This window comes from Haliotis rufescens, unplaced genomic scaffold (assembly GCF_023055435.1).
Source record: "Haliotis rufescens isolate VD_foot unplaced genomic scaffold, xgHalRufe1.0.p SCAF_12, whole genome shotgun sequence".
Lineage (NCBI taxonomy): Eukaryota > Metazoa > Mollusca > Gastropoda > Lepetellida > Haliotidae > Haliotis > Haliotis rufescens.
The window spans coordinates 35131549-35150734 of NW_025963802.1; the positions used below are offsets into that span (position 1 = coordinate 35131549).

General features: G+C 44.4%; 1 protein-coding gene across 1 annotated transcript in view; it reads left to right on the forward strand.

Moving 5' to 3' along the window:
* The window catches only part of LOC124136548 (extensin-like), a 62669-nt gene extending 46507 nt beyond the window's left edge, over positions 1-16162 (forward strand). The window contains exons 2-3 of the mRNA XM_048393746.1: positions 14732-15373; positions 15683-16162. Of these exons, the coding sequence (XP_048249703.1) occupies positions 14732-15373; positions 15683-16162 (1122 nt within the window). The remainder of the gene's footprint in view (positions 1-14731; positions 15374-15682) is intronic.
* Positions 16163-19186: the final 3024 nt, after the last annotated feature.

The following is a 19186-nucleotide window of genomic DNA, read 5'->3' on the forward strand; positions in this document are numbered from 1 at the left end:
TGTGTGTGGCTGCTTGTACTAGTCCGGACTGATGCCGATTTATAGTGCTAGCTCACTGAGATACCATGCCGCAGTTTAACATGAATACCCCACTCAGACACAGTATACTGACTCCGAGCCGACCAGTCCTTGTTTTAGCCCCTTAATGCCGAGCGCCAGACAGGGTAACAACAAGTACAATCTTTTAACGTCTTTTGGTATGACGCGGCCCGGGATCGAACCCTGGACCTTCCGCTCTCCGGGCGGACGCTCTACCACAAGACCACGGAGGCGGTCAAAATTTGAACGATGTTTCCAAGGACCATGTCTTCAAAGAACATCTCAACTTTAAGTGGGGATGAATTTTGTTTTACACCACAGTCAAAACTAAATGTAGTGGTGTCTGGACCAGACAAACCATTTGTTGAAACTACCCTCGTGCTCAGTAAGTCATACTGTTTTATTCCGTTCTTACAACGGTCTTGTGTGCAGTGAGTGAGTGAGTGAGTATGGTTTTACGCCGCTTTTAGCAATATTCCCGCAATATCACGGCGGGGGACACCAGAAATGGGCTTCACACATTGTACCCATGTCGGGAATCGAACCCGGGTCTTCGGCGTGACGAGCGAACGCTTTAACCACTAGGCTACCCGACTGCCCCTTGTGTGCAGACTCTGATATTGCGGATACCGGGAAAATCAACAAAACTCTTAAACTCATATTTTAGAACTAAAGTCAAATGGAATTTTGATAATTAAACCCATCTAAAAAACCAAAACATATTCATTGAATCGACTGTAGCTGTGTGAATTATTGAAATGATTATGTAATATTGCCCTGTAACCAAAGACGCCCGAACGAGTGAGGTAGCTGTTTTCAACATATTCTTGGAATAGTATTTCACATATATCACGTCGTGTCAGCCCGACATGGAGGAAGGCTCGGGTGGTGCCCATAACCTAGATATCGAAACACAATCCATGCCAGATATCGCAAAACAACCCATGGCAAATATCGTGTCACAACCCATGCCACATATCGCATCACAACCAAGATAGCCTATCACATTAGTACAAAGAGTGAGTTCGTGTTCCAAAATGGAACACACGACCAGCGGATCATGACCCGACAAAGGGACGCGACTCTGCACAACTGGGCCAATATCACTGAACGCAAATGTAACTAATTCTTTCATCATGCATTTTCCGGATCACGGGAAAGATGTTCAGTGAAGGCATCTCATCTGACGAGGGGAGGCCACGTCGATGACATTGACATGTTCCCTTCGAGAAAATTTGCTTCATGTTTTGAACCCAAAAACGATTGTCAGATAAAGTGCTTTTTTGTAGGGTTGAGGATGAAATCCACCATCTGTCACCTGTGACATTTGAAGAGACAAACATGCAAAACCCCAGCTCCCAAATAACGCGGCAGCATTTCCCGAGCCTGATGTCAGATGCAATTCCTTATTCTGTCTTGTATCGTATGTTCCCATGTTTAATTCACTTGCCTTTGCATGTGTTTATGACAGGTGCCACCGATGGTGCAGGATACGCTCATTTCTCAGCAAACACATGTATCGTCACATGCTTGGGATTAATAAACACATGTGACCCGTGAAGATCTGGGGGTAGAAAAGGTCTTCACAAACCCATGCTTGCCGCATAAGGCGACTATGCTAGTCGTAAGAGGCGCCTAACGGGATCGGGTGGTCAAGCTCGCTGACCTGGTTGATGCATGTCATCGTATCCCAATTGCGTGGATCGATGCTCATGATGTCAATTACTGGATTGTCCAGACTAGATTATTTACAGATCGCCGTCAAATAGCTTGAATATTACTGAGTGTGGCGTTAAACAACAAACAAACAATAATAAACACATGTTCATGATATACTCGAAATTGTACAATGGACTATGAAATTTCTTACGATTATATCGTCACGATATGGCTGAAATATTGCCGATGTGACGTAAAGCATAAACTCACTCACCCACTCTTACGATTATGGTAATGTGGGGTGTTTTTTTTTCGCTTTTATTTATTAATAGTGTCACCTTAATGGAACTAGCATTCGGAGCCATTAGCGTAGGTATACAGTGTTGTTACGTGGAAACAGGGAAATTCGCTCTAACTTCAAACCAATGCGAATAAGGAAATTAATATATGAACACACACACACACACATTTCCAATGTGGATTCGAATCAATAAGTCTAAATCTGTGTGTCCCAGTGTCGTGGCGGACAGAGAAACGCCGCCATGTCGCCACTCCACGAGGCCAACCGGAAGTGCATTAAAATGCACTTTCCCATCAAAGACATACAACTGGGAATTAAGTAGATAACTTGAAAAAAAAACTTCTAAAATATCACGTATTGATCAAATATATTAAATGCTGTTTCACTCCTTGGAGAGCATGTTCGATAATTTCGCCTCTAATTTGGTCAAATTGGCATATACATTTCCATAACGCGTTCGTTATCAAGCGTAAAATGTGACAGCTAGACATAAACGTCAGAATCTTTCAGCGGTACATGGTTGAAAAATACGATATTCATGACTTATAACTCAATGATACATTGCGCAAGAAACGGAAGTAGAATAACTCCAGACGACAAATGGTCCAACGCTTTTGTTGAGAAGTAATGGACGAACACTAGTGCAGAAAGTTAACAGTGAAATGTGCCAATTTGTCCCAGAAATCGATTCCATTTATCGTTTGTGTCGATAAACGATTTTTCTTTCTACGATTAGCGTGAAATGTAAGCAACAACGACGACCTGAAAGGAAGACGTAATGGATTATGACGATTCCAATATGAAACACTGTTTCGAAAGACGAAAATTGTTAACATAAAAATTTAAAATGTTTATGAAACAATTGTTTCCCTATGCATGTAAAAACATATTGTGCTCTCTTCTCAGATGTGACGACCGCCTCCGTGGTCTAGTGGTAGAGCGTCCGCCGGAGAGCGGAAGGTCCGGGGTACGATCTCCGGCCGCGTCATACCAAAAGACGTTAAAAGATGGTACTTGTTGTCACCCTGTCTGGCACTGGGCATTAAGTGGCTAAAAAAGGACTGGTCGGTTCGATTACAAATTTGAAACCTGAACAAAAAAACTTCTGGAATGGCTAATCGATGGTCTAGATTGTAAGGATTCAGTCGTTAAACCCGTATTTATCGTTCGGAATACCACATGTTAAAGTTTTCGAGATTGCATGATTAGAAATCACATTCCGACTGACACTTTCATAATCTGGTAAGCGGCGCACTGATTGGTCGGATGAAAGGTCGTTCTGTGGTGACCCTTAGTGGGATGTCTTCAGATCTTTGTTTAGCGGTAGCGAGAACTAAGGTCTGATTTTAATGAGATTGTGTAGGGACTCAAACCCGGATCTTAGGCGTGGCGAGAGCCCTCGTATTAGCCACTTGGCTACCCCACCGCCTCTGATAACTGCATGAAACTTTAAGCGACTGTAACATTAAGGAACCAATACGGTTACAAACACATACGTTAACGTTAACGACTCCTGTATTGCTGAACAACCAATGTTTGATGTGCGGGTTATCTACCCTTCTGTCTGTCAGTTGCAGATTGGAATAACGGGTATGATAATGATCATATACATTATAATCACAATAATGATGATAATAATAATGATGCCTGTACCGCGCTCAAAGTGCAACAAATAAAACATGCGCAGTATTTAGTCGAAACACCTGAAGAAGACAGTTTTCAATAGATGCTTGAACTGAAACGGTGACGTGTCAGACTTCAGCTGCTTTGTCAGGGGGTTCCAAAGGTCGCCAGAGAAATGGGCAAATTTTTTGTTTGTTTGTTTGTTTGTTATTTAACGCCGCACTCAGTTATATTCCAGCTATATGACGGCGGTCTGTAAATAATCGAGTCTTGACCAGACAATCCAGTGACTGACATCATGAGCATCGATCTACGCAACTCGGATACGATGACATGCATAAACAAAGTCAGCGAGCCTGACCACCCGATCCCGTTAGTCGCCTTTTACAAGCATAGTCGCCTTCAATGGCAAGCATGGGATTGCTGAAGACCTTTTCTATCCCGGATCTTCACGGGTCGCGGAAAGATGTACAAGATCCGAATGTCTTCAGTTTTAAAAAAGGAACACACAGTTTAAATTGAGAGCTTGATCTGTGAGGAAGTGCAAGGTCGAGGTCACACAGGACGCCAGGAGCTGATGGAAACATTGATAAATCAGTGATAATATTCTGAAGTTGCTTCTCTGATGGGTGGCCAGTGAAGAGTTTTTGAAGGGTGTAACATGACAATCTTTGACCTGTTTACAATCCGTGAGGCATTGTTCTGGATGCTGTGTAGTTTAAGCATGGGTCGTGGTGACGTTCCGACTAGGAGACTAGTAACCAAGCCTGGATAGAAAGAGGGGTCTCGTTCATAGGGATGCTGTGGAGGGAGAAGGTTCTCAAAAGAGCCAATGTTCCTAAGGTGATTTTTTGTTTGTTGTTTAACGCCGCACTTAGAAATATTCCAGTATGGAATACTGTACGGGACATTCCTCGCGATCTCGCATTCTCGTGTTTTGGGCATATTTAGCTCGTGTCCATAGGTCGAGATCGCGAGAATGCAAGATCGTGAGAATGTCCCTTACAGTATTCCATATTCCAGCCATATGACGGCGGTCTGTAAATGATTGAGTCTGGACCAGACAATCCAGTGACTGACATCATGAGCATCGATCTACGCAACTGGGATACGATGACATGCATCAACCAAACCACCCGATCCCGTTAGTCGCCCGTTACGACAAGCATAGTCGCCTTTTGCGGCAAGCATGGGTTTGTGAAAACTTTTCTACCCCAGATCTTCACGGGTCACATGTGTTTATTAATCCCAATCATGTGACGATACATGTGTTCGCTAAGAAATGAGCGTATCCTGCACCATCGGTGGCACCTGTCATAAACACATGCAAAGGCAAGTGTATTAAACATGGGAACATACGGTATAAGACAGAATCCTGCATCATTCTAAGTCCTGTTCTACCCCGGATCTTAACAGGTCGTTTCTCAGATGAAACCAATGGTATACTAAATAACGTCTTCAAATATGAAACTCGTGTACGGCTGTTTCTTTACATTCCTTGTTTGTATTTGATGACTTGTTCAATGGTGTCAAGTTGCTACCTTCCATGAAAACTGTAATATCAATCAATGGTGATGATTTGTGCAGAAAAACTTTCGTAATTAAGACGAATGTTAATGGATGTTCATGTGTTCCAATATTAATCCAACAATAGTACAACCGTCATTCCCAATCAATGATGGTGACCCCCCTCCTACGCCGCAATCTACCCTTCATATCAGTATCCCTGATCGAACCCTTTGTCTCATTGCCCTTCTCTTAGGGTCAGGGGTCAGCTGCTATGACGTCACAGGGACCTCCTGAATTGTGAGGCTCTCCACAGGGGGATTACATTACGCTTGCGGTGAAATATTGCCGTATATAATAATGTTGGTTGACAGTGACACGTTATCAGGGCTCCAGATAAAGGCCGTATTGGCGTATGTACGGATGAAAACATGCACGATGCGGGGGGTGGAGGGGTGCGTGGGTGGGGTGGGGGGTGGGTGGGTGGGTTGGGGGGTGGGGTGGGGCGCTGGGGGGATTATTTGAAACGTATCAGATACGCATCACAGCATACATGTACTGTCTAACATTCATTTAAAGACGTATTTCCCCCAATTTCTATTCTGATTTCAAGCAGCGTAATTTCTTGAGTATAGCGCGCACTTTGTTTTCCCAAAGACACAGCTGTATAGAGGAAGTGCGCATTTTACACGCCATAACGAGTTTTGATGGGGCTTTTCCCCAACGCAAAGATATTACCGTGAGCACGTAACACCGGAAATACCTTGTAAAAAAATCTGTACTGCAGTACGCAAAATAAACATGTAATTACAAAAAGTCCTCATTGTATACCTGGACTTATGTTTGTTACCTACTTTATTAATTTTGTTCAAAATTTCATTCAATATTGCTTACATTAATTTTGGCGAAATCGTGTGTGAAGTGATCGGTAGATCACACAATTCACCGTGATTTACAGCAACCACGGTCGGATTACCGGTATTGACGCATTGAAACGAACTTAAGTTGACATAGAATAGATGCATATATCATAAATTCCATACTTTGACAGTCATATTTGTTATAGTTCGACTGTTATATGTTGACATAGAGTTTTCGCGAGCGCGGGAGCCTCGACGGTGACTGTTTAATACGTATATAATATAATAGCGATCAGCTGTACCAAAGTTATTGCTACGCATATATATATATATAGTAAAGCTGAAGTTTATGAGAAAATGCACACGGTAATCTTAATCCCTGGATATAATACAATGCCGTGGAGAGCAGGAAATACAGTTTAAACGGTAAACCATCCTGTCGAGTGATATTTTATCTCAAATTTCAAATTTGCATTGACCAAGTTTATTATCACCTGTTCGTTTACATGACTTTGCTAAAGGGATACGATGTAAAGTAAATCTGCTCATGATACTCGAATCCCACCCTCACACACACACATAGGAATACTGTTTTATGTTACAATAGACGACACGTCAGGTTTATACCACTACCATTGTACAAGGAGTTTGTAATTACAAAATATACTCATTCTAGATGTCACCAAGTATTCATGTCCGTGTTGTGTTTAATGACTGCGGCCGCGTCCGTGGCGTCCGCACGGAGCTTCGATCCCCTCAAGCGTTAAAAGATGGTACTTGTTGTTACCCTGCCTGGCGCTCGGCATTAAGGGGCTAAAACGAGGACTGGTCTGCTCGGAGTCAGTATGCGTGTCTGAGTGGGGTATTTATGTTAAACCTATGGTATATCAGTGGGCAAGCACTATAAAATCGGCATTAGTCCGGACCAGTCCAAGCACACACACACACACACACACACACACACACACACACACACACACACACACACACACACACACACACACACACACACACACACACACACACACACACACATAAAAAATCCGAATACCCTAGAGGGGGTGCGCATTATACAAGAGACATACAACCATGAATGACCGGCCTCATTTCCTCATTGTAATGCTGTGCCCGACTGTCGAAACTCGAAATAGACTTGCATTATCGTATATCGTAACTACCACACGTTAATACAGACATACGGTATCGTAACTACAATACATTAACATAGACTTACGATATCTTAACTCCCATATATGAACATGTATTAACATACACTTGCGATAATCGTATATGTTCATATAGACTATACATCTTCGCTCAAATATAATAACATAGTCTTGCGATAATTGTAAGTCACACATATTACATAGACTCACGATATCGTAACTCACATTCCCCAAGATATACTTACGATAATCGTAACTTCCAGACGTTAATGTAAACTTTGATGTCGCAGCTCACATACGTTAACATAGACTTAGGATAATCGCAGCTCCCACACATTGACATAGACTTAGGATAATCGCAGCTCCCACACGTTAACATAGACTTACGATAATCGCAGCACCCACACATTAACATAGACTTACGATAATCGCAGCTCCCACACGTTAACATAGACTTACAAAAAACGCAGCTCCCACACGTTAACATAGACTTACGATAATCCCAGCTCCCACGCGTTAACATAGACTTACGAAAATCGCAGCTCCCAAACATGGACATAGACGTACGATAATTGCAGCTCCCACACATGGACATAGACTTACGATAATCGCAGCACCCACACGTTAACATACGCTTACGATAATCGGAGCTCCCACACGTTAACATATACTTACGATAATCGCAGCACCCACACGTTAACATAGGCTTACGATAATCGGAGCTCCCACACGTTAACATATACTTACGATAATCGCAGCACCCACACGTTAACATAGACTTACGATAATCCCAGCTCCCACACGTTAACATAGACTTACGAAAATCGCAGCTCCCAAACATAGACATAGACGTACGATAATTGCAGCTCCCACACATGGACATAGACTTACGATGATCGCAGCACCCACACGTTAACATAGACTTACGATAATCGCAGCTCCCACACGTAAACATAGACTTACGATAATCGCAGCTCCCACACATGGACATAGACGTACGATAATTGCAGCTCCCACACATTGACATAGACGTACGATAATCGCAGCTCCCATACGTTAACATGGACTTACGATAATCGCAGCTCCAACACGTTAACATAGACTTACGATAATCCCAGCTCCTACACGTTAATATAGACTTACGATAATCGCAGCTCCCACACGTTAATATAGACAAACGATAATCGCAGCTCCCACACGTTAACATAGACTTACGATAATCGCAGCCCCCATCACATTAACATACACTTACGATAATCGCAGCTCCCACACGTTAACATAGACTTACGATAATCGAGCAGTTTTGTGGAACGAGGACTTGTTGTTGTGTATGACGTGTGTCCACACAGAATACCTTGCTCGTGCCATAAACCGCTGATATGTGGGCCCTAAATTTTAGGTACTGGGTACCGTGACATAACTGTAATTATTGCCACCGAAAACTGCACTCACTGACTCATTCATTCAAAGTTTCGATGCTCGGGAACATTATGAATAATTCTCCAGATCAGATTCTCCAGATTTGTATCCGAACATCGATATACATATATACACATTCATAGCTGTTCCCGTGTTTGATGCGTAGATCACGGATGTCAAAGCTGTCTTCCAGCTGAAATAGGAAGTTGTCTCTTCGAGGGAACCACAAACTGTCAGCGTTAACTCATACTATGAGTTGAACACAAGAAAAGTGGCATATTGATATGGATATATGTACATGAATACACGGGATAACAACATGTTCTTTGATGTATGGACCCTTGTCAGTGTCTCGTTGGTGGAGTGGTGCTTAAATACACTGGTTGTTAGTTTATTTGTTACCCGGGAAGACCCGGGGTAGAATAGGTCTTCAGCAACCCATGCTTACGGTAAGAGGCGAGTATGCTTGTCGTAAGAGACGACTAACGGGATCGGGTGGTCAGGCTCGCTGACTTGGTTGATGCATGTGATCGTATCCCAATTGCGTGGATCGATGCTCATGATGTCAATCACTAGATTGTCTGGTCAAGACTGGAATATTTACAGACCGCCGTCATATAGCTGGAATATTACTGAGTGCGGCGTTAAATAACAAACAAAAACATTTGCCCATTTCTCTGGCGACCTTTGGAACCCCATGCCAAAACAGCTGAAGTCTGACACGTCACCATTTCAGTTCAAGCATCTATTGAAAAATTACTTCTTCAGGTTTTTCGACTACATACTGCGCATGTTTCATTTGTTGCACTTTGAGCGCGGTACAAGCATCATTATTATTATCATCATTATTGTGAATATAATGTATATGATTATTATCATACCCGTTACAGGGTGTACATGGCGACGTCGTTAGAGCGGGTGGATGAACATACTGACGTCGTTTAGAGCGGGTGGATGAACATGGTGACGTCGTAAGAGCGGAAGGGTGTACATGTTGACGTCGTTAGAGCGGGTGGGTGAACATGGTGACGTCGTTGAGCGGGTGTGTGAACATACTGACGTCGTCAGAGCGGTTTGGTGAACATGGTGACGTCGTAAGAGCGGGTGGGTGAACATGGTGACGTCGTAAGAGCGGGTGTGTGAACATACTGACGTCGTCAGAGCGGGTGGTTGAACATACTGACGTCGTTAGAGCGGGTGGGTGAACATAGTGACGTCGTTAGAGCGGGTGGGTGAACATGGTGACGTCGTTAGAGCGGGTGGGTGAACATGGTGACGTCGTTAGAGCGGTTAAGTGAACATGGTGACGTCGTTAGAACGGGTGGGTGAACATACTGACGTCGTTAGAGCGGGTGGGTGAACATGGTGACGTCGTTAGACCGGGTGGGTGAACATACTGACGTCGTAAGAGCGGGTGGGTGAACATACTAACGTCGTCAGAGCGGTAGGGTGAACATACTGACGTCGTTAGAGCGGGTGGGTGAACATGGTGACGTCGTTAGACCGGGTGGGTGAACATTCTGACGTCGTTAGAGCGGGTGGGTGAACATGGTGACGTCGTAAGAGCGGGTGGGTGAACATACTGACGTCGTCAGAGCGGGTGGGTGAACATACTGACGTCGTTAGAGCGGGTGGGTGAACATGGTGACGTCGTTAGACCGGGTGGGTGAACATGGTGACGTCGTAAGAGCGGGTGGGTGAACATGGTGACGTCGTAAGAGCGGGTGGGTGAACATGGTGACGTCGTTAGAGCGGTTTGGTGAACATGGTGACGTCGTTAGAGCGTGTTGGTGAACATGGTGACGTCGTTAGAGCGGTTTGGTGAACATGGTGACGTCGTTAGAGCGGGTGGGTGAACATACTGTCGTCGTTAGAGCGGGTGGGTGAACATGGTGACGTCGTAAGAGCGGGTGGGTGAACATACTGACGTCGTTAGAGCGGTTTGGTGAACATGGTGACGTCGTTAGAGCGGGTGGGTGAACATACTGACGTCGTTAGAGCGGGTGGGTGAACATGGTGACGTCGTTAGACCGGGTGGGTGAACATACTGACTTCGTTTAGAGCGTGTTGTTGAACATGGTGACGTCGTTAGAGCGGGTGGGTGAACATGGTGACGTCGTTAGACCGGGTGGGTAAACATACTGACGTCGTAAGAGCGGGTGGTTGAAGATGGTGACGTCGTTAGAGCGGGTGGGTGAACATAGTGACCTCGTAAGAGCGGATGGGTGAACATGGTGACGTCGTTAGACCGGATGTGTGAACATGATGACGTCGTTAGAGCGGGTGGAAGAATATGGTGACGTCGTTAAGACAAGTCAAGGAGAAAGGCATCAATAAATGTTACATGTGAATTAATGTGAACACCTAAGGAAATTTCATAAAAGACATGCCTGCGATTGCTTCTTCTGTAAACAAATACACCATCTGGTATTTTCCCGGACATATATCCTTGTGACATGTCACAGCAAGGTCAGATGAACCATGTATTGTACACAGAGCGTCAGATGTGTATTCTCATGGCTATAAGGGTAACGTCAGATGAACCATCTTGTGAAGAAGGTTATAAATGACAGATCTAATCATGCTTTCTCGGATGAAATCGTTATCTGAAAACATAAAATCGACAGTTCTTTGGAAAAAAGACGTTATACCGGTGCCACTTGCAGGTTTCCTCAATAACGCAATGGGTTTCAGAGTAGAAGCATAAATATCAGCTATGTTCATCAAAATATCAACCTTTGTTGATCACACGGTGCGATAAATATATTATTTGACATGGAAAGACAAATGTACTTTTTATATTGAACAGTGCTGATGGACAACCGGTGTCAGGGGCGGTCGGGTAGCCCAGTGGTTGAAGCGTTCGCTCGTCACGCCGAAGACCCGGGTTCGATACCCGACATGGGTACAATGTGTGAAGCCCGTTTCTGGTGTCCCCTGCTGTGATATTGCTGGATTATTGCTAAAAGCGGCGTAAGACCATACTCACTCACTCACTCACTCACAACCGGTGTCACTGTCAATACCTTCTCATACGTCGGAGTGGTAAATAAAAGCCACAAAATCTTTAACATAATCATAAGAAATATCTGCCATAAGCAGAGTCCGCCGTGCGAGTCCGACTATATCATGATCATGTGTTTATGAACCAAATAGCGATGATACCAGGTGTTCGCGAAAAGGTGAGCGTACCCGGTCCCATCGGTGGCACGCGTCACAAACACATGCACAGGCAAGGCAAGTCAAATGTTCACTTAAGAAAACAGGAGACCATATGGTACAAATCAAAATAGGGAATTGAATAAGATAAACCTTTTGTCACTTATGCCAAATGGGGTCAGTTTCGGCGGATAATGAAGACTGGTTATTCTCTTACATTGGCGTTTTATATACTTTAGGATTAAGGGTTTTCATTTTCGTCTCCCGGGTACAAGAAACAGTACAACGACAAAAGAAAACCGTGGCGACAAAATCAAGAACCTGTACCTACAAATCGTTGTAAGGTTAAAGTGATGACGCCCGGTGTTCGCGGAAACAGTACGCATGTCATCTTATTTAACACCTAGGGCTGTTACGGGTGAGGTGAGGTGAAATGGGATTTAACGTCGCGTCCAAGATTATTGCACTTATATAGCGACGTGCATGGACGTGTGTGTGTGTGTGGCTGCTTGAACTAGTCCGGACTGATGCCGATTTATAGTGCTAGCACACTGAGATAACATGCCGCAGTTTAACATGAATACCCCACTCAGACACAGTATACTGACTCCGAGCCGACCAGTCCTTGTTTTACCCCCTTAATGCCGAGCGCCAGACAGGGTAACAACAAGTACCATCTTTAACGTCTTTTGGTATGACGCGGCTGGGGATCGAACCCCGGACCTTCCGCTCTCCGGGCGGACGCTCTACCATTAGACCACGGAGGCGGTCTAGGGCTGTTACGATTCACTCGCGTATTTGGTGAATCGAACCGTATCCATTCATGAATTGAATTCGTTATTCGCGGTCACTAGAATCGAATATTCATGAATATGCATTCATGTGCATTTACATACCCTGACCCTTAAAATATCCATAAGAACATGTTATATGCATAGATTTCTTCAGTGACAGTATTTTAGTCACTGGTCATTGTCGCATTTGAGCAGACACCAGTACCTGGATAAGTGAAGCATATCAATGTATAATAAATTAATAATTAACAAACCATGTCAAATAATGTATTTTGTTTTTGTTTCACTGAATATCATAAATAATACATCAACTGCTGACTTGTTTTTATTCGTGAATAAATATTCTTATTCGTTACCCTATATTCATTATACGAATCGTATTCGCCTTATCGTTTATTCTTTGCAGCCCTAAAAATAACACCCATGGGATTTCTGACTATATATTAATAATGTATTCAAGATTTTGGCTCCATTCAAATACAATTAGTCCAGAGTGAGTGAGTGAGTATGGGTTTTCGCCGCTTTTACCAATATTCCAGTAATCTCATCTCGGGGGACACCGCACTGCGTTTGGAAGACACACATGTGTATTGAGAACATTCTGTAGAATAATTCTTTAAAGTATACACGTACGCATAAAACTGTTCACTGTCGGGTGGGATCCGTGAAGATCCGGGGTAGAATGGGTCTTCAGCATGCTTGCCGTAAAACGTGACTATGCTTGTCGTAAGAGCTGACTAACAGGACCGGGTGGTCAGGCTCGCTGACATGGTTGATGCATGTCATCGCATCCCAAATTGCGTGGATTGCTGCTCATGGTGTCAATCACTGGATTGTCTGGTCCAGATTCGATTATTTACAGACCGCCGTCACATAGCTGGAATATTGTCAGTGCGGTCTCAAACAGCGAACAAACTAACACTGTCGGGTGGTAATACATATCACTAAACTTTTGATAGGCATACTGAAATAGTGTATACCATTAACACATGCATATTAGGAGTAATCCGTGTTGTCTCATTTAATGATGGAAATAGGACATATTTTCTCTCAGCGTGCAATCAGTTAAACAGTGTCATGTCTGCCGCGGTGACGACTACAAAATACATTATAACAAAAGAGTATTGCACATCTGAAATGAACGTAAAACTATAAAAAAAAAAATTATTTATTTTGTTCAGGCATTTCACATGACTTGACGTAGGAGGTTGGCCAACCACAGCGTGAAATCCAATATAGCAGGGCGTTGATTTGTACAAGGAAACTGATGTACTTTTTCGATTTTATTCAAAACTTTGAAACTCTTAAACATCAAATCAATATGAAAGTACGGGGTTGATTTGAATGTAGAAACATTTTAAAGAATAGGCTCGACCTTAACAAGCCTAATGTTAACAGCTGAGAAACCTCCGACTGTTTTTCACACCGACATTAATCAGTAATCGATTTGTTCAGATTTATCGCACATAAAATACAAATAAACTTTCATTTATGATATCGATTGGATTACATTTTTATGCTTTTTTTTCAAAGAAATCATCACATTTTCTTTTCTCCTGTTTTGAAATTCAATATTTGTTTCCAAGAGGCGGGCAAACAGTTATAGATCAAGTTCATCCTTATCAACTGTTTTAATTCATAGTCATTTTAAACAGCTCGGGGCTCAATATTTATCCTTGTCTTCGCCCTTTAAATGAACTTGTCTCGAGGGGCTAGCCACATTCAGTATGGACTTGAGGTGGCAGCCGGGTGAGTGTTTCAGTGTTTAGCCCTGGCTTATGTGCGTTCACTGCGCATGCGTATAGGTGAGCACAACACCCGCGAGTGACAGAGATTGGTATGCATCAAACATAGTATACAGTCATACATGCTCGCGGACGTGCGTGCGTGCGTGCGTTAAGCAGCAACTGCATACATGCATTTTGGACCTAATATCATTGGTAACCTTCATCTCTAAGCCGAGCCAGCACTTTGACAGAGTTTCGGTGTAGAATATTGAGTAAAAACTCATGAAATGATTGCTTTTAAAGGAACATATTGTACAAATATAAGTAGATTTCCTGTCAACATACGGTGATTGTTCTGTTCACTAAGACATATTCAGAGTAATTAAAATCAAAATAATATAAAAATACAAGTACTAAAAAACACCTATTTTGTTTAATTGACACTTGCTCCTGTGAATGTGTGTGTATCACTACACAGAGCCGCTCCCAGCCCCACCGAACCACACCGAGTCACACCCAGCGACACCCAGGCACACCCAGCCACATCCAGACACACCCAGCCACACCTTGCCACACAAGCCACACCGAATCACACCGAGCCACACCAAGTCACACCCAGCGACACCAAGCCACATCCAGCGACACCAAGTCACATCCAGCGACACCAAGCCACATCCAGCGACACCAAGCCACATCCAGCCACATCCAGCCACACCAAGCCACATCCAGCCACACCCAGGCACACCTTGCCACACAAGCCACACCGAACCACAACAGCGACACCCAGCCACACCCAGCCACACCGAGTCACACCAGGCCACCCCAACCACACCCAGCAACACCCACACACCCCCACACCGAGTTACACCCAGCCACACCAAACTACACCCACACCCAGCCACGCCTAGCCACGCCTAGCCACACCAAGCTCCACACCGCGTTACACCAAGCCACACCCAGCAACACCAAGCCACACCGCGTTACACCAAGCCACACCCAGCAACACCAAGCCAAACCACACCAAGCCACACCAAGCCAAGCCACACCAAGCCAAGCCAAGCCACACCAAGCCACGCCCAGCCACACCGCGTTACACCCAGCCACACCAAGCCAAGCCACAGCAAACCACACCCAGCTACACCCACACCTAGCCACACCGAGCCACATCTAGCCACACCAAGCCACACCAAGCCACACCGCGTTACACCAGGCCGCACCAAGTCACACCAATCCACAGCGAGCCGCCAAGCCACACAAAGCAACACCCAGCCACACCGAAACACAATGAAACACACCAAGCCACACCGAGCCACACCCAGCCACACCGAAACACACCGAAACACAATGAAACACACCAAGCCACACCGAGCCACACCCAGCCACACCGAAACACAATGAAACACACCAAGCCACACCGAGCCACACCCAGCCACACCGAAACACACTGAAACACACCAAGCCACACCAAGCCGCACCCAGCGGCATCAAGCCACACCCAGCCACAGCAAGCCACACCCAGCTACACCAAAACAAACAGAACCTCAACAACCCACACCGACCAAGCCACAAGCCACACCAAGCCACACCCAGCCACGACAAACCACACCAAGCCACACCGACCAAGCCACAAGCCACACCCAGCCACACCCAGCCACACCCAGCCACACCCAGCCACGACAAGCCACACCAAGCCACACCGACCAAGCCACAAGCCACACCCAGCCACACCCAGCCACGACAAACCACACCAAGCCACACCGACCAAGCCACAAGCCACACCCAGGCACACCCAGCCACGACAAGCCACACCAAGCCACACCGACCAAGCCACAAGCCACACCCAGCCACACCCAGCCACACCCAGCCACGACAAGCCACACCAAGCCACACCGAGGATAAGGTAGAGTAGACATATGCAAGTTCATTCATTGTAATAATTTACGAACAAAAATACTAATGGTCATTTATGTAAAATCCCGCCCTACGACCACCCCTGTGGGGCCTCGCGGTACTTCCCTTGTTTCACCAATCAATGGCGTCCAGTCATAAGCCTTGTCATGCCCGTTATAGATTTCCCATAATGGAAGTCATAAGTGTGTTGATAAATATTCATAGTATTTATGGTAATCAAGGCTGTTTTTCTTCGAATGTGGGAACTGAGAGACGCTCGGATTTGGGGAAGCCTTGGCGTTTTATTCACGATTCCGCCCGTCTCTCTTGACGAGCCTTCAACCCAGACGATGCACTGATGTCCTTCCCCAGTTTTCTCATCTCCGCTCAGGCAGATAACCCGGGGATAGGGGGTTGGGTGTGGGGGTGGGGGTGGGGGTGGGCTAGGGTTTGCTGGTCAATAGGCTATGCTGACTGTGCATTATAAAACAGATAGGAATGTTGTGTGTTAATTCATCAAGCTAGAAAACTTTTATGCAACTTGGATTTACATTGTAATGACAGCATTGGTCTGCTTGTGGCGTTAATGGTTGGTGGTTGTATGGATAGAATGGCGTCTGTTTACGTGTTTCCCATGAGGGTGAGACTGGGTGTTGGGAAGGGTACAAGGCCACAGACAGACAGACAGACATATTGATGGAGGACGACTGATGGATGGAGGATGGACCGATATGAATGGTAATTGATTAATAAATGAACAGACAGATAGATAAATAAACAGAAAGATGGATGAATAAACATAGATGATAAATGAACGGATAGATGGAAGAATGTTAGTGGATAAATAAACAGATAGATGGATAAATGAAGAGAGCTAAGGATAAATAGCCAGAAAGATGGATAAATGAACAGAAAGATAGACACCAGTAAATGGTGATTGACAGATAGATGTGTTGATGGATGATTGACAGATATATGTTTGGATGGATGATTGACAGGTGGATGTGTGGATGGATGATTGACAGATAGATGTGTGGATAGATGATTGACAGGTGGATATGTGGATGGATGATTGACAGGTAGATGTGTGGATGGATGATTGACAGGTGGATGTGTGAATGTAATAGACTATTTGACTATTTGGAGAAAGAATATTTTCCCCGCCACTTCTTCAAGAAAAGCGATGTTTGTCTGAAACACACATGTGTCAGGGACTCCATCATATCCAGCGAACAATTTGCTTATGTTTGGTAAAACCTGTCTATCTATGTTTGGTAAAACCTGTTTGTCTATGTTTGGTAAAACCTGTTTATCTATGTTTGGTAAAACCTGTTGATCTATGTTTGGTAAAACCCGAGGGCATGGAACTATGGAACAATGAACCGGTTAGTTCTGCTTCCTGGAGATGTATTTTGTATGGAAATGTAATGTGCTATTGTTTTATCAGAAATTTATATCTGAAAGCACAAGTCACGAAAAGCAGTTATACAGACGAGCGCACCAATGGCTCCGCCATTAAGAATTATCAAGATTGCATACTGGACTGTTAGGCCCCGGTCCTCCCCACGCCTGAAGTAGGACGCGCCACTACCACCATCAGTACGAGGCACAGTGCGGCTGACATTCATTCCGTACATACACTGCCGGGCAAAGGAAACTATACACCCATGTTTGGTGGTGGCTAAAAATAAAACAAACAAGAAATGGGTGTTTGATTGTGATGTACTTTACACGGGTATCACAGTTGTGCTAGCCACCGACAGATCCATCTGTCAATCATCCATCCACACATCCATCTATCAATCATCCATCTGTTCAGTCAGCTCACGCGCGCATGCACGCACGCACGCACGCACGCACGCACGCACGCACTCACCCACACACGCACACTCTACTAACCCACCCTCCAACTCACTCGCATTTGTTATTGGACTGTTGAACATCATTACTACCAATTGTTTGTATGTTTGTTGTTTAACGCCGCACGCAGCAATATTCCAGCTATATGACGGCGGTCTGTAAATAATCGCCTCTTGACCAGACAATCCAGTGATTGACATCATGAGCATCGATCCACACCACTGGGATACGATTATATGTATCAACCAAGTTATCGAGCCTGACCACCCGATCCGGTTATATAACCATAAGTTGCTGAAGACCTATTCTAACCCGCATCTTCACGGGGTTCCTACCAATTTTACCTGATAAGTGTCCTACTGGAATCCTACACTGGAATAACACTGTAAAAACTATTTTCTACTGGAAGAAAAAACGCGACGAAAAACAAAGAACAGTGTTACAAATTTCTGTAAAGCAATAATCTGTTGCATTATGAATTATACCCACTCTGAACTTGATCCTACTGCTTTGATCAAACCTCTTTTGGATATGATTTCTGTAAAACTCACCAGAAAGTGTTGTAAATGTCAGGTTATCCAGAATAATGTTACGTCTTCAGATACTAATTTTAGCCAGGTCATACTTTTCATAATAAATTGACGTCAGGTTTCTCCATACCCGCAACGTATTAACCATGGCATATACCAGGGTACTTGTAAAGTCATGCAATGGCTGGATTGTTATAAATAGGTGTTGCTGATCATTTCGGGTGACAGCAATGAGATATCCTTCATTGAGTAAGTGAGTGAGTTTGATTTAATGCCGTTTTCGGTCATGTGACGGTCGCCCTTTGGTTTGTCACCACCACACCGATGCTTATTGGATTCATCTTATTTGTTGTTTGTTTGTTTGTTTGTTGTTTAACGCCGCACTCAGCAATATTCCAGCCATATGACGGCGGTCTGTAAATAATCGAGTCTGGAACAGACAATTCAGTGATTGACATCATGATCATCGATCCACGCAATTGGAATACGATGACATGCATCAACCATGTCAGCGAGCCTGACCACCCTATCCCGTTAGTCGCCTCTTACGACAAGCATTGTCGCCTTTTATGGCAAGCATGGGTTTGCGAAGACCTATTCTACACTGGATCTTCCCGGGTCATCTAATTTGTAAACCTCTTGCGTCATGTCCC